Below are 27,085 nucleotides of genomic sequence, written 5' to 3'. Positions count from 1 at the left end.
AGTGTCCTGAGGTTTTCTTCTTATAGGGACACCGGTCATGTTGGTTTGGGCCCACCTTTATGACCTCGTTTTAACATAATCACCTCTAGAAAGGACTTGTCTCCAAGTACAGTCACATACTGAGGAACTGGGGCTTAGGACTTGAACATAGGAATTTTTAGGGGACACAACTGGCCCATAACAGCATGTGGGAAGGGCTCATGCTTTCACTACCATTTTGTAGACAGAGAAACTGAGCCCAGGATGTCGATGGCTCTGTGCACAGCTCACGTTACCCATCTCAATGGTTTGTCTTCTTAACTGTAATGGGAGTGTCCAGTCGTCTCTCCCCAAGGAACCCTCTGTACACTCATTAGTTTTAGCGCGGCGGAGCCCGCACCACTGATCTTCCACGAAGCTTGCTTTGAATTGTGGAATTCAGTGACTAAGTTGTTCAAGAACGGAATTTATCTTCTCCATTACTCTGAGAATTATTATCCTATACACAGTCCTTCGCTCTCTTGCGCCAGACTCCAGATCCAGTTTTAACTGTCGTTCCTGAGGCAAATCACTCGCTCTCAAACCCTGTCCCCATTCCTATCCTGTGACCAGGCCAACCCATGAGAAGGACATATGAAGCCCTCCTCCGGCTATTGCTCTTGAGCCCAGTGAAAGTCCTAGTATGTAAGCCCTCGATTTCCCTCTCCAGTCCCCACGCCTGCCCCGCCTGCCACACAGAGCCAAAAACACCTTCAGAGGAAAGCAGAGTACTCACACTCCCATCCCCAGACAAACAGAGGGATAGGAAAGGGGAACTAACTTTTCTCAAGTGTCTCCCATCTGTTAGACATGGAGGAAGGTGCATTTATAGACATCACCTTCTGCACTCTGCACCGGACCATAAGATGTGGTTTAGATTGCCCCGATTTCATGGATGAGCATTTTATGGAGACCCCTAGTGGCTAAATTGCCTGCCCAAGTCACCCCGTAGAACGTAGAAAGGACAGAATTGAAACACACATCTGACTGTTCAAAACCTCTCTTCTTTCCACTGGCCCACCCTGCGTATGCATGAGGGGTATTACAGAGCCAAGCCCCCAAAATCCCCAGGCCCAAAGGCTGAGATGTTTACAGTCCTTACTCCCTGCATGTCAGAGCCCATTCCTGTGTCTGAACCAAAGTTCCATCCACTGTCTTAAAATGTCTTGTGCCCCTTGATGGTCTCCTGCTTACTGTGTTTCAACATTCTTCATGTGTTTTATGAGCTAAAATCTTTCCTCTGCTGGTCCTCAGGTCCTGCACTGAGGGCTCTTTGATCTTAGCAGGCACCCTCCCAGGGGAAGTTGAGGGATATAAGTTCCATTCTCTGCTTGTCTCTTTCAGTGTTTCCACTCCTTGACTGTGTCCCAGGGATCCTGCATCTGTCTGGAAACCAAGTCCCACTCCCAGAGCAGATTGTTACCTTTTGAAGAGCTGGGATGGCAAAGTGGACACCAAATAAAAGCCACCCCTTCTGTTTGTCATGCAAACTTCCAGCCACACCTCTAAATGGAATAAATGGGACTTGGGAAGTTGGGAAGAGATGATAAAATATCACCTGGCCACATAATGCAGTTGAAAAGTGGATTTCTCTGGGCGCTGGGCGACCCAGTTGGTTAAGTGCTCAGCTCTTGATTTTGGCTCAGGTCATGATCTCAGGGTTGTGAGACTGAGCCCAATATCAGGCTCTGCTCTCCCTCTGCCTGGTACCCACCCCTCCTTCTCTCTCTAAAACAACCAAAAAAAAAAAATAGAAAAAAAATGATTTCTTAATGGGAGTAGAACCATTGAGTCACTGAGTTGTGTTCAGAGATGAGAATTACCAGAAGGGAAAAGTTCCTAGGAGAAAATTTGTCTTTAAGCTGAGCTCATCAGGGCTGATATTTCTGCCTAAGATTCATGCCTGGATGTACCTAATGCCATTTTTCCCATAAGTTCTGCAGGTTTTATTACCTGTTTGCATAGTGTGATGGTTTTTAAAAATGCTTGTGTTCTCCTATTGCAGAACTGACTACTCAGCATGATGGTTCCCCTAATATGCACTAAAAAGATGGAGAGCTTGGGAAAATATGGAAAAGAAAGGAGACTAAATGCTATTATCATAGGAAATTATTAATTTGACCTTGATACAATACCAAGTAAATCTACCAAACTAAAGGCAATTATTTGGCTTGGAATTACATGATGCTCTGGAATTTCTAAATCTCAGGGGGTTGAGAGAAGTAAAACTTGTTTTCATAACTCATTTGGCTAGAGTCAAAAAGGAAATATGGGCCAATAAATTAATGCTCAGGAAATTTTTACAAATATAGAAGTTAGATTCATGTCCCTCAATATAAATAATTTATTTTAATTTTATGAAAGGCATACTATGTCAAGTTGACTCAAAATTTTCATCACTAAAATAATTACTATTTGATTTGAAACCAATCCTTATCTTGTTTCTAAACTACCAACACTAAAGGTTCTGAAAGCAGGCCTGCAAAGAGGTACTTGTGTGTGTGTGTTGTGAAAAAGGGGTGAATGGCCTTTATAACTTCTGCTTTGATCAAATTGCCCCCCCCCCCACCAACACACACACACGGCCATTTTCAGCCCTACCGACTGGCTGGCTGCTTAAAACCAAACTGGCAATAGAAATTTCACTGAGCATGCCCGAAAGTAGTGCTGTTTGCCTAATATTTCCAGGTCCTCACCTTATAAGTACATTGTAGGATTACATTCCTGGGCCTCCTGTGTATCTGGCCAATGGGTTGAGGTAGATTGATAAAAGGGTTGTACCCAAGAATGTTGTGGTACCAATGGGACCATCCACCTTTAATGAACTCACACATGAGCAAATTGTGAAAAGTAAATGTTTTTATTTTTTATTTCTAAGATTTTTTTTATGTATAGCGGTTTAAACACCCACAGATACACATATACACACATACACACACACATAATAATAATAATAATACCTACAAGAATATTTTTAAGTTTCACAAATGAGGAACCTAAAGTCCTAGGAGCTAAATTATTTTACTGGCGGTCTAAAATAGACTAAAATCAAAAACACATTTAAAAGCCCTCTTAATTCTGTTCCCTATCTTTAGGAAACCTACCATGACTTAACTGTCTCCAAAGTAGATTTGGTGTTTCTGCTGCCACCCCACCCCCCGCTCCCATGCCCGCCCCTACCCCTAACACTGGATCTAACTCCTGTCCCCCAAAGCAAGCAGGATCCATGCACAGTGACAATGGCTGGGTTTACGGAGCCACAGGGCAGGCCTTGCGTGCGAAAGCAGACCTCATCCAGTAGAGCCCCAACAGCTCCAGGCTTGTCCAGGAGCTGAGAAAATGGCCTGCTGTCTTAATCTTGCCAAGGTTGACCAAGAAGCCAGGCTCCTGAAAGTCATGGGCCAAAGAGTCAGTGGTTCTAGCTCCTTCAAGCCCAGTCACCAAACGTCATTTTCACTTTTCCCTCAGCAAGCATTTTCACCCCTGACAGCTTAGGTGTCACTCCTGGCCGGAAGAGAAAGTCTTCCGAGGAAGCTCCGTTGTCCCTCATTCCAGCCTCCCTCTCCCAGAGCTTCACTCTCAGTCCAGGACACAGAACGCCCATGAGGAATGGAGCAGCCTAGGCAAAATGGTTGGAACACACGTTAACAGGAAGAACAGTTGGCATTTACTGATAACTTAATTTGAACCAGGCATTATTTTATGAGTTCTGAATATGTTAGCTCATTGAATCCTGAAACCATCCTGGGAGGTATGTTCGATTATTAGCCCCATTTCACAGATGAAGAAACAGAGGCACAGAGGCACTGAGCTATCTCCTCAAAGTCACACATTAGGAAGGCTATTCTCCCATCTTCCTTTTTCTGTGCCCTCTACCTTCTCCATGCTGCTCCCTCAGCCCTAAACTCGATGCTCAGAGCCCTCTCTCCCTCTTCGGCTGCCTAAGCTTGGCCTCTAGAATGACTGCTCCTCTGAACTTACAACCTTACATAGAAAACCGTGTTGCTCCTCTCGTGGCATTTGCTCAGTCTCATGTCTCACTGTGGAATGAAGAGTTCTGCATCCTTGGAGGTGAGTTCAGGCATAAACAAATATGTGGAAGGGATTTTACAGGAACTGAAGAGACTTCCTGGTGACACTGGAATAAGCCTGGGGAAAACAGGCTGTTTGCGTCAGAGTAAAGGCCCGCCCTTCATATGAACAGCAGAGGGCGCTGTGCAGCTGTGGCTTCACAATAAGTATGCCCCCTCTCTCCCTCCCTCCTCTGTCTCCAGAATGGGATTCCCCCAATTAGAATCTATACCGGAAGCAAACTGCTGGGTTTTCATATCTCTGCAGTCCTTCCATGATCTCAAGACCTCCTGACAAACCTTTCCAAACCTTGTTTCTAACAGCGATCAAACCTCAAGTCACTGGGATATGAGGAGCTTCCACCCATGCTCAGGGTCTCAAGTCTCTGCAAGTCCAATTCTGAGCTCCAGCCCCCTGTCTCACAAATGGAATTCTGCCTATCTCCTCAGACCCCATCAGTCTTCAATTCTGTGCTCTGATTTAAGGTCTGAAATACTGCCTTTTCCTTGTGGGTTAGCCCTGCCTTGAGCTACCAAACACCCCATGTTGCTGAGCTGTAATTCTGATCTTGACCCACGGCTGGAGCCCTTCTCTCTCTCTGCTGAAAGACCTCCCTGGTGCTGCTAGGTCTCCATTCACTTAGAGTGAATTTCCCATCCCTGATATCTAACTTGTAGCCCCCCTAACATGGTCTGCCCCGGTGTCAGCTGCTGTTCCTGATCCTTCTGGTTCCACGTGCATCCAGATGTAAAAAGCACAGCTACAATTACTGAGAAAATTCAGCAGGCACAGGGTCACCTATGAAGGATACGCTGAAAAAAATGCAACCCTCAGTTCATCCCCCACCTCACAGGTTCAAAAATAGAAGCTGAAGAATCACCTGGTGAGGATTTCTTTGGGGAGTTGTTAGTACACTCCCACCTCCTTCCTACACTTTCCCCCAAGTGCCTGTCAAAGCTTTGTGCACCTCCCCAATCACAGGAAGGAGTGTAGTCCAGATCCTTGGGTCTACCGGTCTTCTCCAGTTTTTATTACAGCCACCCAGGTACGCCCAAATAGCTGGAGATTAGACTTCAACCCTGCCTCTCTTCTCTAGAATGGCTAGATTTAGTATCCCCAGGAGGCAGAGTCTCCTCCACCTGACAAACTTCCTAAAGCAGGTCAAACTGGGACCTTAATGGAAAGGTCAGCTTGCACAGGTCATCTGAATTACCTCTTGATGAGTGACTCATCAAGAGATGTTGTAGTGATGTTCCACTATGGAGGAGCTCTATGGACTAGAAAATGGGCAGAGGTGGGAGAGTTAGCCCTTTTAAAGGACTACAGTATCCCTCCTCCCCCCTTTTAAAGATCTAATATAAAAACCCAAATGTGAGAGGATGATTAATTGAGAATAATATGCTGGTGTTTTCCCAGCACCCCACACATGCCAGTGTGTATGACAAAGCCCTCTTCCTTTCCCTCCCTTGCCCCGGGACCATGAACCAATGTCCCGCAACAGCACAACATGAGGTTTGTAGGATCTGTTTCTAACACAGCGGGTCCCCCAAAAGTTCTACCAACTCAGAATGTCTTTGATTCCATGAGATTCTTTCAACTCTCTGCTTTGCCCATTGTTCGCTACCTGGCCCTGACTCTGAGACTCATCTATATCCATGTACAAAGGCCAAGAAAACTCTCCAAGACAAAACCACACTAAAATTGATCACCCCTGCCCACATCTCCCTACTACCTCTCAGGCTCCCGGCTGCCATTTTGGTACTAATCTCCCCTTCACAGATGCCTAATACTTGTTTTCTCCTAATTTCATCTGTGTAGAAATATGTCTCAGAGGTTGGCTGTTAGCTAACTCGCTACAATTCTACCCACACCGCCTTAGGGATGATTCTGGGCTCCAACTTCATTATGGAGAGACAGGCTTGTTGCTTTGTGATTTCAATCAATTAAGTCTTCCTTCTCAACAAGGAGACACTTATAAGTGTCACCACTCACTGACAAGATGGAATTAGGGTGTGTAAGTGCTATAGACAGCAAGGGTGTATCCCCTATCACTGTAGATGTGATGACATCATCCTCTCGCTGAGAAAAGAAACGTATGCTTAAGATTTGGTCATATAAGAATAAAAAATACTAACTCAAAGGGATATATTGCACCCCAATGTTTATAGCAGCATTATGTACAGTAGCTCAATTATGGAAACAGCTCAAGTTTCCATTGACTGATGAATGGATAAAAAAGAAGTGATATATAATATATATATATATATATATAAGTCATAAAAAAGAATGAAATTTTGCCATTTTCAATGACATGGATGGAGCTAGAGAGTATTATGCTAAGTGAATAAGTCAGAGAAAGACAAATAGCGTATGATTTCACCCATATGTGGAATTTAAGAAACAAAACAAATGAACAAAGGTGGATAAAAGAGAGAGGGAGGCAAACCAAGAAGCAGACTTTTAACTATAGAGAACCAACTGATGGTGACCAGAGGGAGGTGGGCAGGGGGATGGGTGAAATATGTGATGGGGATGAAGGAGTGCACCTGTGATGAGCACTGGGTGATGTATGGAAGTCTTGAATCACTATATTGTACACCTGAGACTAATATTACATTGTATGTTAACTAACTGGAATTTAAACAAAAGTTTTTTTAAAAAAGATTTGGACATACACACTGAGATGACATGGTTTTAAAGATGTGCATATTTTCATTTATGCACTGGGCAATAAAGAAGTTTCTAATCTCTGAAAGATATATCCACCTGTTCCCTTCCCACCTCACTCCTGCATCACACCATAGGCACTAGTGTGCTCACAAGGGGCATTAAGGAGTTTGTCACAACTTGAAAGTGAAGCTTCTCCTTCAGTTTTTAATACTCACATCTCATCTTCAACGATTCATTAATTTAGATCCATTGGTTGGGCTTAAAGATGCATTCTAAATGGAAAAAAAAGTAACAGTGATGTCAGTAAGTAATGTCATTGACAAAAAATGCATTTATATTTATGTATACGGCTGCCCAGAGATAAACACGTAAAAATGGGAACACGAAAAGAAGCATTCAAAATGACACAGCTACACAGAATTAAATTATATTTCATTGAACCTAACATTGTTAGCTGCATCATTATTTTTTTTAAAGATTTATTTATTTATTTATTTATTTGACAGAGAGAGACACAGCGAGAGAGGGAACACAAGCAGGGGGAGTGGGAGAGGGAGAAGCAGGCTTCCCGTGGAGCAGGGAGCCCGATGCAGGGCTCGATTCCAGGACCCTGGGATCGTGACCTGAGCCGAAGGCAGATGCTTAACGACTGAGCCACCCAGGTGCCCCTGCATCATTATTTTTATGTTCCACTAAGAAAAAGAAAGAAAAAACTTGCCAATTAAATCATGACATGACACGGATTTTAAGATACAGTCCAATTTCAGAAATGTTAAAAGGTAAAGAAAATGCCTATCTTAGCACTGATGAACTAGGGTACCAAAAGTCATGCCCAATACTAGCTAACTGTACATGCTGACTCTCAAAGTGTTCAGAAAATGTTTTGTTGATTTTTAAGAAAGTAGTTTTTATTGAGAAACTGTTGTTTGAGTAAATGACTGTGTTAATATGGCAATGATGGCAATTTCAGTCGGTACCTTAAAAGACGGATAGCTTGGTCAAAGTCATCTTCAAGATCAATATGTATACATATACTTCAATCCAAGAATAGGGTTTACTGAAAAGAGTTCTGAGCAAGGAGAATGTGAATTCTCATGATTATCTGGGTGGCTTCAGGCAAATCTGGTAGGTACTCTGGGCCTTGATTTCCTTACCTATGAAATAACTAGGTTGGCCTAGAATCTCATTTCTAACTCATCTCTCGTTTCCCAGCTCTGTTTTCTGAGTCTAGGATCCTGGTTTCATGTTGTCCCATCTCAATGGTCCAGATATCAAGTTGAAATACATCCAAGGTAGAAAATTCTCTTGAGACGTATATTCTACTGACCTTAAGCTTTAGTGGGATACTCTAAATTTGTTGAGTGAAGAAATGAAGGAATGACTGTATACCCTAAGAATTCTTTGCTAACAAATTCTGAATACTAAGCTACAATATTTGTCTCTGCGTGACTCTGCTGAGGACACTGACCCTTCAGTATTAAGACTGAAAGGGAGGGCTTACCTCTGCTGCCCTGGATCTCCCCTTCAGTGAAGACATCCTCATCTTCAAAGCATCTCTTATCTGAAGAAACAATGACAGTGAAGAAATGACAACATCCCCCAAACCCAAACCCATGTCTTGAAACTTCGAGACCACTACCCCTGGCAGAAGCAGCATCAGATGGCTTAGCATAGTGCTTAGCCAATAATAAGTCTTGGATAAAAGTTGAGGTGTAGTTATAATTCCGTTTAGGATTAAAATTAAAGTTCTGGCTATTATAATTAGATTTAGGATTAAAATTAAAATTAAAATTCCGGTATGGTTTTCATTCTTTTAGATACACTCACACACAGCCTTCTGTTGACTTAAGTCAACAAATGAGAGAGTACAGTTCTCTCCTTTCCTCCTCTCAGCTGATGCCTGAAGCACCCCCATAAACTCACCACCCCCATAGACCAGGCTTTCTGATCAAAACTGCTTCATCCCCCGGCTACCCTGAGCCACATGGAAATCTTTACAATGAGAGAAACAAATTCAAATTACCTTGTGGTCCATAATGGTTCCAAACAGCAAGATGAAGAACCCCTATGGCAAAATTCAACAGAAGTATGAGGGATGGTTTGGCAGACAACATCCCAACTGTAATTTTAATACCACTCTTCTAGATATCTTCAAGGACAGTTATTGGGTATTAGAAACTTCAGCTTCTACTGATTCAGAGAAAATGCTTTGGCAAGTATTTTCTGTGACTGTATCTCAAAGAAAGAGGGTCACCTTCATTCCTGTGCATGACAGTTATTGATATTTATTGAAAGGCTGCAGACGTAGGATGGTGTTTCTCCACCTTATCACATCTGTTTACTTTCTTTCCAAATATTAAGTAGTTGTTCTTACTCATCATAACAGTAACATGACATAACATGACATGGAATCCTGTAGCTCAAAGTGACAATCATGGAAGGTTTCTTGAGAAGTGAAGCCTATTATTATAGTTTACTTTCAGTTGAGGGTTAAAAGTCATGAAACAGCAGGGTCTCTGAGCTTGTGAAATAAGTTTATGCATAAAAGAGAGAAAACTACAGAGATCTAAAAGACCAGAGTCTCTTCAAGTTTAAATTATTTGGTTACCTATAAAGTCACAATAATCGATAGCCAATCTTTTTAAATGGTGGAAGTTGAAGTTTAAGAAAATTCTGGATCTTGCTGTGAGAGTGGAAGGAAGGCTGGGTTTCCAAGGATAGTCTCATGGCAGAGAAACGCTAATCAGAAGACGGAAATTTTTAAATGTGAGTCACAGGAAAAGCTTGCTGAGAAAAGGTGGAGTGTATTTAACTAAAAGTGTTTCAGTATTTTTCTTTCTATCAAGAAAAGAGAAAAAGAGGTGATTCGGAAAAGAAACAGAATAAAACTTTCTGGGGTTTAATTAAGTTGCAAAGTAAAAAATAAAAAAAAATAGAATGAGATCATTAGTCACCAAAGTAACTTCAAAAGTCGGGGAGATTTATGTCAGTCCAAGAGCTTTTGATCAAAAAACAAAACAAAACAAAACAAAAAACCAACAAAAACAACCATAAGTCAAATGTTTCTCTTTAAAGCCATGTAAGGCAAAGCGTGAAATGAATGTTCTCCATAGTTATTAAAGAAGTATGAGTAAGATATATAATTGATCTGAGCTGACATTTCTTAAGTCTGTTTTGTATTTTGTACCACATTTTTAAATAGAGTAATAGTGACACGTTAATAGGAATACATTCCTGCTTTACTAAGCAGTTATATTTATATATGTAAAGCAGTGGTTGGGAATTTTTTGTGTGTGAAGAACCAGATAATAAATATTTTTGGCTTTGCGGGCTACACAGTTTCTGTTAGAACTGCTCAACTTTGCCATTGTAGCTCAAAAGCAACCATAGGCAAAATGTAAACGAATGAGTATGGCTTTATTCCAGGAAAACTATTTACAAAAACAGGCAGCAGGCTGGAGTTTGCCAACCCCTGATTAAAAGCACAATTAAGGATATGAACCTGCCAAACTTGCTATTACTCATAGGTATGGAAAGCAGTCTGGCTAGTGACAGCTTCCCAAAAGTACAAGTTCAGTAGCCAACATAGAGTAGAGCAACTATTAGAGGGATAATTTTGCCAAACCAAGTATGGTAGAACAAGAAAAGAAAAGAAAAGAGAGATGATCTCAGATTCGTATCTTTATCTTACTAAGGAGATGGGTGAGGCCCAGAGAAAAGTGACATTTCTAGGATCAGGCAACATGCAGCAAGATCCATTTCAATGGGGCGCCTGGGTGGCTCAGTTGGTTAAGCGACTGCCTTCGGCTCAGGTCATGATCCCGTAGTCCCGGGATCGAGTCCCACATCGGGCTCCCTGCTCAGCAAGGAGCCTGCTTCTCCCTCTAACCCTACCCCCTCTTGGGCTCTCTCTCTCACTCTCTCTCTCAAATAAGTAAATAAAATCTTTAAAAAAAAAAAAAAGATCCATTTCAATGAAGAACAACCGAGATTTATTTCACAGGAAAGAGCCATGAGAACTCCCACCTGGTTAACACTCAAAGAGAAAGGCAGGTCCTGTCTCGTCATACTATGGAAAATGATTATTTCACTGAGTTCCCAAATTGCTTGAGAAAGGATAAAAACTTCTTTGTTTTGAGGCATACCATGTGAGTGTAGACTCACACATCTTTGACCAAAGACTGGTCCTCTATAAGTGAAGGTCATCTTCTTCTGACACTGAAACTTTAGGAGGGACACAGGTGGATCAGTTGAGGAGAGAAGGAAAGAGGTTCCCACCCAGTCAGCCTGACCAGCTAAATCCAACTTGACAATCAATAGGGTGAGAGATGCCACAGCTGAATGTCTCTAAGACATGGAAAGAAATGAAAGGCACATTTTGTATTCTGTATTTTTCAATCATAGCCATTTTTTTGTCATATAGCCAGAATAGCAAATTATAAAATAAAAGTAATATCTTACAAATAAAATACTAATTAATAAAATTAATGAATAAAATAAGTCTCTCTCTCGGTACTTACCTGGAAAGCATTGAGAAGGGCAAAGATTATATGGAATACCAAGGAAGTGCCTTCTAGAAGTGTAGCTACTCCAAAACCCCAGGTCAGTCCCAGCAGTGGGGTGAGGATGGCAACATTTTTGCTGATCCTCATAATTATGGCCAGATCCTGAGACTTAGAACTGCCAATAGAGGGCCTCTGAGTGTTGACAGCAACAACCAAAACCACCACAAGATTCACGGCCACAATGACTAAGGCTGGGACGGCAAATGCTAAAAGGGCTTTGGTATTGTCCCAGTTAAGCCAACAGGCATCGGGTCTCATGTAGCCTTTCTCCGGCACTGTGACAGCAACTGTGGTGCAAGCAATGACCAACGGGCAACCATAGCCAACGGCAAAGCCAATGGCCATCATGCGGGATTTCATCATCCTACGGAAAACAACCAATATTCCATAGATGATGAGCAGTGCTTGGAAGAACATCCAGAAAAACAGAGAGAGGTAGAAAAAGTGGCTGAAAAATGTCAGTGCAACACACCAGTTGGAGTTCTGGGCCTTTTTGTGAAAGTTAGAGTTTATGATGAACCACACGTTAGCAATCAGGAGCGACACAGCTATGTTCACGATGCACACGTGACGTATGTATGATATCTCCGTCACAACCACCCGGGACCACACCACGGCTTCGATGATCAGGCAAAGAATCAGGCTAAAGATGGAGATGCTGAGCCCAATGCAGGTGATGTAGTCCAGGACTTTGTTGTCTATAGATTTGGGGGACATTAGAATGGAAAAGGACATCACCATGTTGGTGTAGTTACACAAGCATTTCACCTTGTTCATGATCTCCAACGTGGTTTCACAGGCATTCTCATCCCACCTCCTTTTCCTCGAGTGCCAGCCAACACACTGTGCCCTGGCACTCCGGGATTTGTTGATCTTCTCGAAGGTGAATAAGACTTGCTTCAATCCTTCTGGCAAAATCACTGAAAGAACGAGACCATTTACAGGTCTAGGAAGACTCACATTTTGCAAGTGGACTTCCTTCAGTATGGCCCCCAAGGTGGGAAAGGCTATGCTGATGGCTTGGGATGCATTTGGTGGCAGGTTCCACAGCTCTTGCCTGGGAATTTCTATCATTCCTAAGATACCCTCTGTTGTACTGTTCATGCTTGCAGAGAAATTGAACTTTTCCTCTGAGGTATTGTGGTTGATGCGAAGCCCTTTTGCCTGAATGAAGAGTTCATCCGCAAGGTTCTCAGATTCATTGCGGAGGCGGAGTTGCCTTGCAAACAGATTCACTGACTGCAACAAATCCGAGCTGGTATTTTTGTCTGGAATGAAAGCCCAGTTTGAAATGGCTGCTGTGTCAAGGATGTGGTTGGCCACTTCACTATAACTCTGCAATGGAGAAAAAATGGAAATTATGCTAAGGATTTACACATTATTGTAGAAAGTCAATTTCTAAAACTTGCAATTTCTGAAGATCAAGTGATCGGATCTTATTTGACATATTGCTCTTCAAATTCACTGTTTATTAGAATCTCATGCTGAGAGATGAGTCCTTCAGAGAGGGAAGTAAAGTAAAACAATGATTAAAATAAAATAAAAATCATAGGTAAAGTTTACCTGCTTTATTATGGGCTCCAGGGCAGCATTTCCAAACCGCAGTCTTTATAACCCAAGATTCTCATGAGATATTAATGATTGTCTAATGGAGGGAATTGGGGGTAGATTCTATAAAAACCTAAGTTTGAGAAATACTGCATACTGTATTTCTATAACCCCCCCCTTTTATAAAGAGGGTCAAACCTCATTAACACGTGAAAAACTTTAAAAAGTCCTGCCAGAAGGAAACCTTGCTTAACGTTGTTTAACCCAGAATTCCTACATCTGCTAGGTACAGATCTCCCTTTTAGAAACGGAGCCTCCATTAACATTTCTCCAAATAATTACGTTCTACAGAATGAAATTTGGGCAACACTGGAGTAGACACAGTCTTGCTCACAGCCATCCTTTTTGGGACATTTTCTTGAAAATAGTAAGTCTGTACAAAAACATGTGTTAAAAATGTGCTAACTTCTTGAAAACTTACATAAACTAGAGTGAATCAATATGCAAAAGTGAAATAAAAGGCCTATCCTTGTTGTTACGGTTGTTGGGGCTGTCATATTTTGGACCCTGAAAAGTACATTTGAAACTGTTAAAAGGCAAGATTTGGTTTAAAAAAAAAAAAAAAAGGAAATCTGTCAGTTTTTTTAACGAAATTATCAAAGAATACCTTCATTTTCTCTTGGGTAACATTATCGGACAAATCTGTAGAAATATTTCTTAGTAACTGCACTATAAATGCAATGTTTCCAGATGTGGCTTCTGATGATTTCACAACATCGAGTATGCAGGCATAATCAATTGGACAGTTCCTGCGGATTCCTTGAGCTACACTCTCCACGGGCTCTGGCACTTGAAAGTCAAGAATGTGCACGGGTATGGATGATGCTGCTAGAGAAAGGCGTGATGCACTATTGAAGTCCTGCTTAAAAAAAAAAAAAATTTTGTTCAAAAGTGATTAAGTACCTAACATATGTCAGAGTAAAGGAGCTAAGGCACCAATATACCACGTGGGGAAAACACAGAAGCAAGTAGTCCTAAAAGGGGTTTAGATGCCAAGAAAGACAGAAGGAGTAAGATGGAGTCACACACAAATGAGAAGTTCCACCCAAATTCCCACTGAGATCAGCACACGGATGTATTGCTTTCAGGACAGTGGTTTTAACTCAAGTGTGATAACAAGACAGTTTTCTCCAGAGATGTGGAGAAATGCTAAAATCAAAATCTGTCTACTTATTTTAATTTTTTGAAAGGGGAGTCTCATGGAATTTGTTTGGGGGGGTGGATTTGGAGGCTGGCAGTTCAAAGAATACTAAATTGCAATTTCAAGAAGTTTAGAGTTCACTAATTAGACAAAGGTACACACAAATCCATCTTCAGAGCTCAAACTTTAACCTCAAAGCATTTACCAGTGGGTGAATGAGTTTCAGATCTATTTTTAAGAAAAGATGCTGAGAGGGAGAGAGATCTATTTTTAAGAAAAGATGCTGCGGAGAGTGTCTGAGAATTTGGGTAAGGAAGGAAGGAGAAGAGACAAATTTCACCCACTCTGCCATTTTCCCAAATCTAGATCTGAGATTGTTGCACCGAACAGAACACAGGAAAACGCCTCTACCATCTCCTGGGAAATTAGCCCTGGAAGCCAATAATATGCAAATGTGTCACCTTAAAGAGTGTTTCCACAGAAAGGCTTGTACATGTTTCAGTTGATTTTTGCCACTTGTTTTGATGACATGTAAACCTTATTTCTCCATGAAAGGGCTGAGCACAGGGCCGGCTGCAATTGGAAGCAGGGATGCAAGGTCCTCGGCATTTCTCTGAAAAGGAAAAGAGAGAGGAGGGGACCTAATTAGCATTGCTGCGCTCTGATGAGGCAGCTGACTCATTCTAGGGATTTGGGGATTGCTTGCTTCCCAAAGGAGGTGACACTGAGCAGTGTCCTCAGCACCAAGTAAGGCATGCCAGGCAGACTGCAGCGCTGATGTGGAGGCAGAGTGAACTGCACACTCTGCCTCCACATGGAGAGGAGAGGTCGCAGGTCAGACAGAAAGGCTAGTTTAGAGCCTCTGAGGGGAGTGGGGAAAGAGATGAAGATGGGAGAAAAGCAGGAGTCAAGACATGAAGGACTTTGAATTCTGTGCAAATATAGGGGTTACCAGAAAATATGATTGGGTTTTTGAAGGATAATTAACAATAGCATAGAGTATTTAGTCTCACATAGACTGATAATAAACCTCTAACTCCTGCCCCCCCCCAAAAAAAAAATAGCATAGAGCAGAAAGCAATAAAATTTTCTATAAAGGCCCAGATAGAGTTGCCAGTTAAAATACAGAAAGCCCGGTTAAATACCAATTTTATTTTCAGACACAGTCTATTCTCATTATTTGCAGTAGTTACGGTCTATGGAGTTGCTTCCACAAACACCAAATGAGGGCAAATCAAGGCAGGTTCTTAGGAGCTTCTTCTCACAACATTTTTTTTTATTTTTTATTGTTATGTTAATCACCATATATTACATCATTAGTTTTTGATGTAGCGTTCCATGATTCATTGTTTGTGCATAACACCCAGTGCTCCACGCAGAATGTGCCCTCTTTAATACCCATCACCAGGCTAACCCATCCCCCCACCCCCCTCCCCTCCAGCAACCCTCAGTTTGTTTCCTGAGATTAAGAATTCCTCATATCATTCTCACAACATTTTTATCAACTGATTAATATATGAGCTCATTTTACGTGTGTTTCTATTTAAAGACTTTATTTATGTTGTTGATTCATTAACATTGAACTCATGGCCAATAGCACCATAACTCATAACAGCACATGAACAAAGTTTATCTAACATGTGAATTTTCTCCTTAAGACACATCACAGTCTCCTTAGGAACACCAGACAGTGCTTCAGAACTACACTGAGGGCCATTTTAAACAGCAAAATCACAAAAACAAAAGCACAAAATGCAAAAGGTATGGTATTAGTAATGCCACCAAAAGAACACTTGTTTATAGTAGGACAGCTGAAACAAGAAGGCAGAGAGCCACCTTGTTTGGCTGGGAACTTGCACCTTAGCTAACTCAATTTTTCTTCTGTCTGTGAATGATCCAGAAAGCACTGTGAGCGGTGATTTAGGGGTTACAAATAAGTTTCAATGAACAGGAGAATTTACAAATACAGAATCCCTGAATAACAGGGATCAACTGAAAATATTCAGTTAAACAATGAATAAGTTTCTAGTGTTCATATGACCCATGCAATATCATTCATGGTTTATCTGATATTTAAGTTTAATGAGGCATTGCATATTTTTATTTGCTAAATATGACCACTCTAGACAGAGTGTAAATATTTTCAGCATTGTAGGCCATGTGGTCCTTATCAAAACTACTTAACTCTGCCTTTGCGACATAAGGCAATCAAAGACAATATGTAAATAAATGGGCATGGCTGTGTTCCAATAAAACTTCATTTCTAAAACCTGGTGGCAGGCCTAATTTGGTCCATGAGTAGAGCAGATTGACTTGAGGCAAGGAGCCCAAGAATGAAGTTGTCGAAGTATTCCCAGGAAGAACTGCCTTAGGATAGTGGTAATGGAATGAAAAGAAGTGGATCCTAATGGAAGCTAGTAAGGTGTTGAAATCAATAAGATGTGGTGACTAATTGTAAGTCAAAGGAGGCATCTATATTTATGGCTTGGACAGCTCTGCAGATGACTCCATTCATGGAGAAAGGAAACAAGTAAGTTTGCATTTTTCTTTACCACCTACCCACTGTCCCTGGTTTTGCAAGTTATTTAAGCTCAGTGCTTCTCAATTTCTTCATCCATACAGTTTGGAGGTGATGCCATAGTCTTGTTACAAACACTGAGGGAGCATCCTTTTAAGCACTTCAATCAGTGTTGCTATAAATGCTCATTGAAGGTTAGCCATCTCTCTTGCTCTTTTCTCAATTCCACATCTATGTAGAGATGTATCTGTTGCTAAAAATATACTTGGCAATGTCTGTGCAGAATCCAGTGATCTCTACTATTTGGGTAAGAACCATGTGATTTCACTATCTTACTAGTAATGATTATCTCCATAGTTTATCTCTGAGTTTCTGAGTGACCTGTCTCACCAACACAATACCTATCTTACTTACATCACTTCAGTAGACTTCTCAGCACCAGAGTGTTACGTACATTTAAGCTTTCTGAAAATATCTTCGCATGAAGGAATGAATTCTTCCCAGTCCCCTCTTCTGTCTCTTCTTAGCTCATCAGTTCAAACAGATTTCCCTTTGGGGGCTTAAAGTGACCACTTGTCTTCTACTCTAGAATGCATGTGAATAATTTGCCAACTTGGGTCATTGACTATGCCATGTATAATGGTATAGTTGTAAGAGAGTCTATCAATACTGGTAAACAATGAGAACTTGTTAGAGACTTATTATTCCAATTGAAAGCTTGTGGTCTGGGGACGTGCTCGGCAATAACCGTGCCCTTCACTTACTCTGCCCAGGCTCCATATGGAAGAAGACTCTTCTGTAGACACATACCTTGTATCCTTCCAGTCTTGAGTTTCCCTTCAGGATGTTGAAGTTTATCTCCATCCTGTAAAACATAAATTCCCAAAGGTCCTCTTTACTGTGGGACTCTCCTCTCTTATCTCAACGTAGAGGCTCCATGTGGAGATGAAGAGAAAATGTGTTGAGGACTCGTAAGAAAACTGCACCAGGTCCACGTGTGATGTCACGGGAATTTGCAGACAGAAGCATTGAGGTGAGCATAGATAGAGAAAAAACTCTCCTCTGAGGAGGGCTAGAACCTTGCCAGTGGTCAGTTGGCCCCTGAGGGTCAGGTTAGTGGATTGGGTACATATTTAGGAAAACTTAAGTACCCAGGGAGAAAAGAGATGTAACAGTTAGACTGCTAAGCTGGTCTCCTTCTGTATTAACTGTGACTGAAGTGAAGCTAATATGATCCACCAGATACCACAGATCCCCAGAGAGGAAGAAATGAGCAGACACTAGGAATAATCGTTAGGTAAATAGAATAGAATAGAATAGAATAGAATAGAATAGAATAGAATAGAATAGAATAGAATAGAATAGAATCACACTCTTTTGTAGCTATAAAGGGCTATAAAATATCTAAAAGAAAAAAAAACACCCTTTATGTTATAGATAAGGAAATTAAAACTCAAAGAAGCAAGACAACCTGCACAACTAAGGAGAAGCAAAGTAAGGTCTAGAGCTGAAATGCTACCTGCCAGGCTAGTATTCCTCCTCCCAACAGCTGCCTGTCTACATTCTCCGTGGCTTGCAAAGTGATTTTTCTACTATACTGTTGCATTCTGTTGCACCCTGCAAATATACTGTTGCAGGGCCCAGCCACCTCTCAACTTTTCTTTTTTCCCTTTAAAAAATATATCAGCAGGAGTAAAATTGTAGTCATTTGAAATTTTATTAAAGATTATGCTATTGATCATAAATTTAGCCATCTAGGAGAACTGACAGATTTCTCATGGGACCACCTGAGAATGGGTCAAACTTACTTTTATGTGGATCTTGGATCTATAGTGAGAACATTCTATGGCCAGAAATAACATTAAACAGCAAATCATGGTTGCCTGGGACTTCATTTTCACACATTAGGATCTTCACCTGCAATACAGAATGAAAGTGGATCCAGCTGGAGGTGATAAGGCCAGACAACACAAAACTTAGCCAACTAACCAACCCCTTGGTGACCCTACTGGAAAGATGTCCAAACCAAAACCTCCTGCTCCAAGAAAGGACCCCAATATCTACTTTCAGGCCAGCTAACATGTAAAAAAAGGGGAAGACTTTCTCTCAACTGTTAACTTGTCTACAAACAATAGACAGGAATGAGGGACGCAGTAGGAATGATGTATGTTCACCAAGGAGTCATTTCTGATTATTTGATCCACAATTTTCTTTAATAGTAACATTTATCAAGAACTTTTATTTGCAAATCACTGTTCTGAGCACTTTCTTTGCATTAACTCATTTAATCAGATGGCATACGACAGTATTACCATCTTCATTTTATCAGTGGAGAACTAAGGTACAAAGTGTGGAACAACTATGAGTCAAGGTCACTCATAAAAAGTGGTGGAGCCAGATGATGCAGCTGGAAAGCCAAGTTCTAGAACGGGACCTCTCAGCAATGGTACTATTGACATCTCGGGCTGGATAGTTCTTTGTTGTCAGAGGCTGTCCTGTAAATTGTAGGATGTGCAGTAGCATCTCTGTCCTCAACCCACTAGATGCCAGGAACAGCCTCCTCCCCAGCTGTGACAGCCAAAAATGTCTCCAGACATTGCCAAGTATGCCCTGGGAGAGAAAATTGCTCCCAGTTGAGAACTACAGAGGGGCAAAGGAGGTCAAGTAACTTAAAATGAAATGAATATACACTATTGTCTGTTACTGGAGCAAGCACTGAGACTCTCTCTTATAGATGGATCAACTATTATACAGAGAAACTAGAAGCATGAGAAGATAACTATTCTTTGGCCACGTCTCTGTTTCTTGCCTTTTTCTTTTTTTAATATATAATTGACATGTAACATTATATTAGTTGCAAGTGTACAACATAATGATTCGATATTTGTATTTTTGTAAAATGATCAGTAAGTCTAGGTAACATCTGTCACCACACATAGTTACAATTATTTTTCTTTTGATAAAGCCTTTTTTCTTGATAGTTCCACCTTTCAAAGACAAATCTCCAAGAAACCATCTTTACGATAGTTGAAATTCATCAACATCATCATGATCGTCACCACCGTACTTTTCTTACAGGATAGTGGAAACTAAGACCATTTATTGGAAACAAAGTTCCTTAGAACAATTTTCTGGTAGTACAGATGCAACACTTTAGATTCAGCATGAGCTAAGTTGTTAATCATATTTATGCTATTGAACTATTTGACCTTTGTTGAGCCTATTTTCTTTCTCATCCATCTCATAAAATGTGGGATGATTATTCATTCTACCAACCACCCTTTATCAAGTGCCTCCTATTTGCCAGGAACTGTGCCAGATGCTGGGGGTAGGGAAATAAAGGGTGCTGTCATTTCCATAAAGGATGTCCAGTGAGGAATGCAGACAAGTCAAACCAATAGTGAGAAGAGAGATCATCTACACACTGCAGCTAGTGAATAAGGCCAAGCAGAAACTGAGCCTCAGCAAACATAAATTCCTTTATGCTCTAATGGAGACAAACTAACTCTGATCCATCTAGGCTCACCAGGCAATCTGTGGCCAGGGAGCAAAGAAAACTCACTGATCAGGGATCAGAACTTTCCTGGGTGGAGTCAAGACTAAGATGGACTTTCAAGACTCCAGTGAGCCTTCACATGAGAGGATGAGCCAAAGACACTTACAGGAAGGCTTCCAAATTGTCTTTGAGCTTAAAATTCTTTGAGTACCTAACCAATGAACAGGGGGGAAGTATTTTGACTTATATTATCTTCTTGTAGAGCAAGTCTGAGCAAGGGAAAGGAAACATGGCAGAATGATGGGCAAAGTGTGGTAATGGATTTACATAGTTGCTGGGATATGTGTGTGGAATTCAAGATCTTACATGAGTGGGTGGAAAGAAGTTCTCAAGTATGCAGCAAATTGGTGGATGGGCACACTAAGCAATTTGCAATATTAATATTATTTAGGATAGATTTTTAACTGTCCTCACAAAAGGAAATACCAGAAGAACCAGTATAAGTTGTCTTAGACATGTCTGTATGTTTCACATATACACCTGTGGCTTTCAAAAATTTTTTATCCTGACACAGTAATAAAACAGATTTTACATCATGACTCATTGTGTACAGACATATATATGTATGTATGCAGGTATCCATATACAAAACTGGAAAAATATATGATTTTTATATTTCAAAAGCTTTTACGTATTACTTATCCTCCCCACCTATAAGCAAGACACTCTGCTGTGTTTGTGATTTTTATCTTGCATTCCACTCTATCTGACATTCTTTTGGAAATCGGTTGCCACCCACTAAATTGAATCCACAACCCTCTAATGGATTGTAACCTGCAATTTGAGAAATAGAAATACAGACTAGAAGATTCATTTTCATTATCAAGTTGAAAATCATTCACTTCTCCCACTGAAGTGGTCCTTTTGGTCCTTTCTCTTTATTATTTTTCACAATTCTAACAAAATCTTCTTCCCAAGGTACATGCATTAGGGAAAGAAGATACTTACGTTCAGAGCCAAATAATAGGACTAATACTAAGGGTAAATGCAATTCTCTTCCACCTAGAGAGCAATAGTTTGAAATGTACAATGAAAATGGGTGAAGACGAGCCAACAGGAGGCCACTTAAAAGTAATAATGCCTGCTATCTAAGGCTTCAGAAGGAAGCTTTTACTGTCCACAGTTTTCAATACAAGAACTTCATTTAAAGTTAATCTTGCTGGAAGAAAGTCAGGCATTTTGTACAATGATGTGATGTGATGTGATGTGATGTGATGTGATGTGATGTGATGTGATGTGATGTGATGTGCTGTGATTTAGGAAGTCCAATACTGTTTTCCTGAGCAGTGCTAGGGCCTCTGTAAGTCCACAGCTCCCGAAAGTGTGCAGGGACTAAAGGATCTAATAGTCATGGCATTTTCTGTAGGTCATTATGCTCTTTATGGAACATGATGAAATAATGACACATTCATTTTTTTCCTAAGAAAAAATTTACTAGCCAATCATTTATATGTAGTATGAAATCATAAGCATGACCTCAAGAAACACAAACTTTGAACTGAGCACAATTAGCTGTTTGGAGAGTTTTGGTTAATTAATTTGCTACTTCATCATTCTTTTTCTTATAGTCTGGTGTATGTAACCCATCTACCATTTTGTATGATAATTATATGGTAAAGTTCCTTCAACTATTACAATTGGGAAGGAGGGGATGTTTAATAATGTTACCCAAGAGAAGGCACAGCATTCTTATTTTTGCCTAGTTTGATTGGCAGTGATGGGTCAGATGGAGAAATGTTTTCAAGGTAGCTCCAAATGGGTTGTTTCTCTTCTCACCAGAAAGAGTAGAATGGAATCTGTCCCATCACAATATAGATGGCTGAAGCCAAAAGCCAGAGGGTTCTGCAGAGCACACAATGAGCCAGAGCTTCAGAGCTCTGAAATGGGGAATTAAAAAATAAAAAAAAGTATATCCAGCATAATTCATAATCAGAGGCTGATATTTTATAGGACAGAATGGAAGAGACATACTTAGATTCACCATTGATAAAGACTTAATAATGAAAGTGAACTTTGAGTTTTGCATAATGCTGAATGAAAATTTTCTGCAAATATAAAGTATTTCTGGGCACCTGGGTAGCTCAACTGGTTAAGCGTCTGACTCTTGATTTTGGCTCAGGTCATGATCTCAGGGTTGTGAGACTGAGCCCCGCATTGGGCTCTACACTGGGCATGGAGCCAGCTTAAGATTCTCTCTCTCCCTCTCCCTTGGCACTCCGTCTCTAAAAAAAAAAAAAAAAAAAAAAAAACTATATATATAAATATAAATACAAAAAATATATAGATAGATAGTATTTCTCCAATATCCAGCACAGTGTCTGCATGTACTAAGTGACCTCTTGAAAGAATGTAGAAAAGAACAAGGACACAAAATCTAAATACATGTGACAAGACTGGATTGTCGCAAAGAACATCGACAAAAACACGGACAGAACTGAAAGAGGCAGCTTTCAGATGTGAACCTAATCAAGGACAACTTGCCAGGCCCAGGGGTCTCCTGGTTCCTAGTGAAGAGTGCTGGAGTCAAGGCCAGGTCCTCTCCCCCATGGAGAATCCGGAGTTATTCTATGTCTAGTATGCTTAAATAACCTTTACCTTAAAATACCATTTCACTGACTTCTGGCTTTGTAGTGTGTTCAGTTTAACGACAAAACTGTGTGTTTTCATAAAATCGCTACTTCTCGAAACCCCTGGGGTACAGTGGCAGAAAAATGCTTTGTTGGGAAGAACTGTCCCTGGCTATTTAAATCAAGATCCTAGTACTTGGTGGGGGATCATAAAAACAGTAAGCAGTAATCCTGACGGACTAGTGCTGCAACAAGGGGTACGTATGCCTAGGGTTGACACATATTACGCGCCACTTATTTGCCAAGTTTGTAGCAGGCACCAAAGTTGAATTTTTAAAAGAATGGAAGAAAAACTTGACCCTGAGGACATTTGTATACACTGACTTATGTTCTGTGATTTCAGGAAATCTGCCTGTTTTATTTAGTAAGGCAAACAATACAGAGTTTGGTGTCAACTGCAGTTGGCCAAGATATTGTGTCCTGAAGTGGGTTTCTGTGGAACACTGGTCTCGTGAAAGACTAAGGGGTTCCACGGTCAGATCAGTTGGAGAAACCGTGCGTCCCAGCACCACTACCCCCAGCCCCTCACATATATGCAGACGGATAGCAGAGTTCCTGGGAATCCTTGTGGTAAAAAGACTTGTTTCACTCTGGTTATACCTAATTTACCTTATCATCCAAAGCGCTCTGGGGGATTTAAGGCTACTGCTCAAGGACCGCCCATCATCGTGGAACACGTGAATGTATCCAGCCTCAGGCTCCATGTGCATTTGTTGGGCACCTGCCACATGCCAGCCCCTATGCTAATACTGCACAGGAGGTCACTCACCAGGACCCAAAGTAGCACCTCAGAGAGTAACAGACCTGGCCTTAGGGAATCCTGAAAGAAGGAGGCAATGGCTAGGTCATCTTTAACAGTGAGAAGAGTCAGAATTATCCTGATACACGATGCTCTGGGTGGAGAGGTGAGGAAAGGCAAGCAGAGATGAGATGACCATGAGATGACCTTGAGATGTCTAGGATGATCCCAGGAAGGGGAAAGCAGACTCAGAAATGGATAATTAAAAAGAGGAAGAGAAAACAAGATGCAGAAGAACTCATGCCTGAGGCTTCTGTGGTGATTAGGTAAATAGTTCCCTGACATTTACAAAGAAACACGCCCTATGTCTTGTTCCCAAAGTACCTGAAAGCTGGCCTATTTCAGAGATAAAAGCAACCAGCAACCTGGAATTGGCAGCTTCTCAGGTACCAGACAAGTAGCGTCCCAAATTCTTCCTCCCTGCTTCCCCAACCTGCCTCTCTTTCCCTCCATGCGTCCTCATAAAAGTGTGAATTGCCCACTACCATCCACTTTCATCTTTCATTTGATAATGAACAGCAATTCTAGGCCACCAAATGGAAGCCAGACTCTCTGCTCTAACAGAGTGATGACTTCAGAGAGAGAGAGAATAACCTTTGCAGGCCCCTGAGGCTGGGAGGACAATGTAGCTAGACTTTAGGGTCCCAGAGGTCATGTCGCTCAGGATGTCCCTCCCCAGGGAATTCTTAGCAAGGGATGCTTCCCACACCACTGGCTGTGCTCTAAGCCCTGATAAGGGGTCAACAGAGCACAAGACTTAGTGCTTCCAGCCCCAGAGCCTGAGAGAAATTGGCCCGCACCTAGCAGAATAGACCAAAAAAAAAAAAAAAACAGGTTGTCATTAGGAGGTGAACAGGAAGGGCTAGTTCTCTGTCCCCAGCACCCAGCAGAGTGTAAGAAACATAGTAACTACCCAGTCAGCATCTGTTGAATAAGTGAATGGCCCTCACAGAGAATGATACCAACTTCTGAAGTTTTTGTTTTAAAATCACAAGGCAACCTCTCTATCTCAGAGGGAAAGGCGAGCATATGTGCTACTCTAGATCCTTTTGGAACCCGATGATTTAAGTAGATATGCTCCCAGCCTACCTCTTTGTTATACTACCTGGAGCCTCTGTGCCAAAAGATTGTGAGGTCCTTTCTAGGTTCGGCAAGAGACAACGCCACATCAGATGAGTGAGTCTGCCCCGGGCATGGCAGCATGAGCATCCTTTCTGCCCTGTCTCCACGGTCAGAACTCACAAGATACTTTCTTGGACAGACCTAGAAGACCCCAGCTGTTCGGACAACCATTTCCTATTTGTCCCACCTCCCTTGTACTAAGAGCTGGGTTTCTGAATGAGTTGGAATTATTCTGCCTGGGTCCCAGAGCTTGTTTCTGATCTGCGCTAGAATGGGGTTGTAGGATATGAGTCATGGAACCGAGGCACTCCCCACCTGCCCGGACACGCTGTGCGAGGGCTAGCATCAGGGCTATCAAAGCAAATTAAAAAGGGTACAGCCTGGGAACGGTAACCGTAGTCAGGAAGGAAGGAATGCATGGGAAGCCGTGATCTCTCAAACCCCTCCACACAGAACACCCCAAGGCGAGCTGGACGAGGATGTTTGCCCACGAAGTGGACACTGCCCCAAAGTATTCCCCTCCATGAACTTCACCCCAATGTGAGAGGGAGGGCCCCTTCCACTTGTTGGCTCACCTTCTAGGCAGCAACTCACCTCACATTCATTGGCCAATCCCTTTGATGGGAAGGCCCAGTTCAGAAAGGTTAACTGAGGGTGAGGAACTTAGAGGCTGCTGACCCACATGTCGGGGTGTGTTTTGTTCCCCTCAGCTGAATTTCATAACCGTCCGTTCCGTCTACTCCGCTGGGGTAATTAGAGCTCTGATTATTGAGTCAGACGGCTAACCAAGTTGTTTGCATGTTGCGTGGCCTCAGTAACAGAATGGATTTAGTCACTCTTACCAGTTGTCCCTTGCCATGGAAGAGCTGTTTCATAAAGAGCCTTGGGGGAAAGAAAGACAGGAAAGATCTATTAGAATCAGAAGCATCTTATCCTGGGCTATTTTAGATGGCTTCCAACCAATCTCTTTGTAGCTCAGTATCTTTTCTGAGAATAGCAGTCTGGTTCGAATACTGTTATGTTTGAAGAATCGCACAATTTCAGAGCTGGAAGCTATCTAGCCTCTCACCAGCTATCTTGAGACTTACATGATTTTAAAGTAATTGGTGAACTGGGCAATTGCTCGGCTCCAGGAAGAAAGCTCACTGGAGTGCTGACACACACACCCAAGAGCACCTTACGGCACACATCAGAAAGGCCACAACTGTCCTCAGAGGACAAGGGATATGGGTGATTAAATGGTGTGCCGTAGACCACTCAAAACAAGGGTAGATGCCTTTGCAAAAAGGTTTTAGCCGTCACTGGAGGAAATGTTTCCTTTTAAGTTGATATAAAGACAGCTTTGTCAGCCCCACTATAAGAAAAAACGACTAACGAATGCTTTATCAAAATATATATACAACTTTACGTTCAGCCTAAAGGAAGGGAATTGAAAGCTGGTTTGTTTATCCACTTTATCAAGCAAAGGCAGGATCAGAAAAGAGTCCAATTGCCTGACAAAGTGCTTTGCATTTTCACTCCTAGGAGGGAGCAGTTAGATCCTGACAAATGACCTTTTAAAGAAAAACAAATGTAAAAGAGATCTAGGACATACTTTAACCTTGAGCTAGCCAATTTCTAAATAGTGTCAGGAAAGCTTCCTGCAGAATCAAGCATTCCAGAGGATACCACCATAAATCACACATTTTCCCCATTCCGGAATACATGCAATACCAACCCAGTCTTCAGTCGGAGGCAGGTTTGGTCCTGGCATGTGTACTCACCTCATGCAGGAAAGCTAGCAGCCCGGAGGGAGAGTCGGCACCGAGCGTCCGGCCGCTGTGCCCCACCATCACGGGTGCCTGCTTTTGCATTTCCCATGGTCCCCCCCTTCAGCCCCTGTGATCCCTCTTCTCCATTTTTGAAAGGGAAATCCAAGAGGCCCCGGTGCAAACCAGCCACTGGTTGTGAGAAGCCTATCTGAGAACTGTAAAACCGCCCGGGGTTTCAAGGCTTGTGTAAGTCTGTGATTCACTCCACGATGGGTTCATCAAGCACGCCTAAGAGAAATTACAGGTTTCTCCTGTCTGGAGCAAATCCATTATAATGAGTCACTTGTTTGTGCTTTAATTCCTCATCTTTATCTCAATCACATGAGACCGGGTTGCATCTACTGCACCGGTGTAATTAGAACACGGGATAAAATGCAAAGGTGGGCGGGCCACTGTGGACGCTGAGTTTTAAGGGCTATCAGAGTTTTGCCTGTGTTGGTGCTGAACTTGGAGAAAAACTGGCTAGCAAATGGATCAGTAAATCGTGATCTAATCCCTACCTTACGCCAAAGAGATTTTCGTTTTATTTTTTAATAACCGGGCCAAGAGTTCTTACTGAGCCTCGGGCCATGACCGGGG

At 41.8% G+C, this 27,085-nt stretch overlaps 1 protein-coding gene across 2 annotated transcripts; it reads right to left on the bottom strand.

The window, feature by feature from the left end:
• Positions 1 to 2,877: 2,877 nt before the first annotated feature.
• LOC112837820 (adhesion G protein-coupled receptor F4) lies at positions 2,878 to 26,597 on the bottom strand. 2 transcript variants are annotated; one of them, XM_073905248.1, is made up of 11 exons: positions 26,459 to 26,597; positions 25,538 to 25,577; positions 18,400 to 18,508; positions 17,402 to 17,456; positions 14,535 to 14,686; positions 13,540 to 13,791; positions 11,280 to 12,659; positions 8,783 to 8,824; positions 8,261 to 8,320; positions 6,975 to 7,031; positions 2,878 to 3,637 (listed from the first exon to the last, which is right to left on the bottom strand). In XM_073905248.1, the coding sequence occupies exons 3-10, from the start codon at positions 18,484 to 18,486 to the stop codon at positions 6,984 to 6,986; spliced, it is 2,076 nt and encodes a 691-aa protein (XP_073761349.1). In that variant the 5' UTR covers positions 18,487 to 18,508; positions 25,538 to 25,577; positions 26,459 to 26,597; the 3' UTR covers positions 2,878 to 3,637; positions 6,975 to 6,983. The 2 variants fall into 2 exon arrangements, with proteins under 2 accessions (XP_073761349.1, XP_073761350.1); XM_073905249.1 differs by having other exon boundaries at positions 2,878 to 3,405.
• Positions 26,598 to 27,085: the final 488 nt, after the last annotated feature.

The sequence above is a fragment of the Callorhinus ursinus genome, unplaced genomic scaffold (assembly GCF_003265705.2).
Source record: "Callorhinus ursinus isolate GAN/ISIS: 27379988/994484 unplaced genomic scaffold, GSC_fseal_2.0 scaffold22, whole genome shotgun sequence".
NCBI lineage: Eukaryota > Metazoa > Chordata > Mammalia > Carnivora > Otariidae > Callorhinus > Callorhinus ursinus.
The sequence above is the reverse complement of the archived record's forward strand: the minus strand, read 5'-3'. Positions and strand labels throughout refer to the sequence as shown.

Excerpts from the sequence above, each read along its gene's own strand:
- LOC112837820 (XM_073905248.1), bottom strand. The coding sequence starts at position 18,486 with ATGAAGTCCCAGGCAACCATGATTTGCTGTTTAATGTTATTTCTGGCC. Across the intron at positions 17,457-18,399 it reads GATCCAAGATCCACATAAAA|GATGGAGATAAACTTCAACA; the intron begins GTAAGTTTGACC and ends TATGTTTTACAG. Across the intron at positions 8,321-8,782 it reads GAACCATTATGGACCACAAG|ATAAGAGATGCTTTGAAGAT; the intron begins GTAATTTGAATT and ends TTGTTTCTTCAG.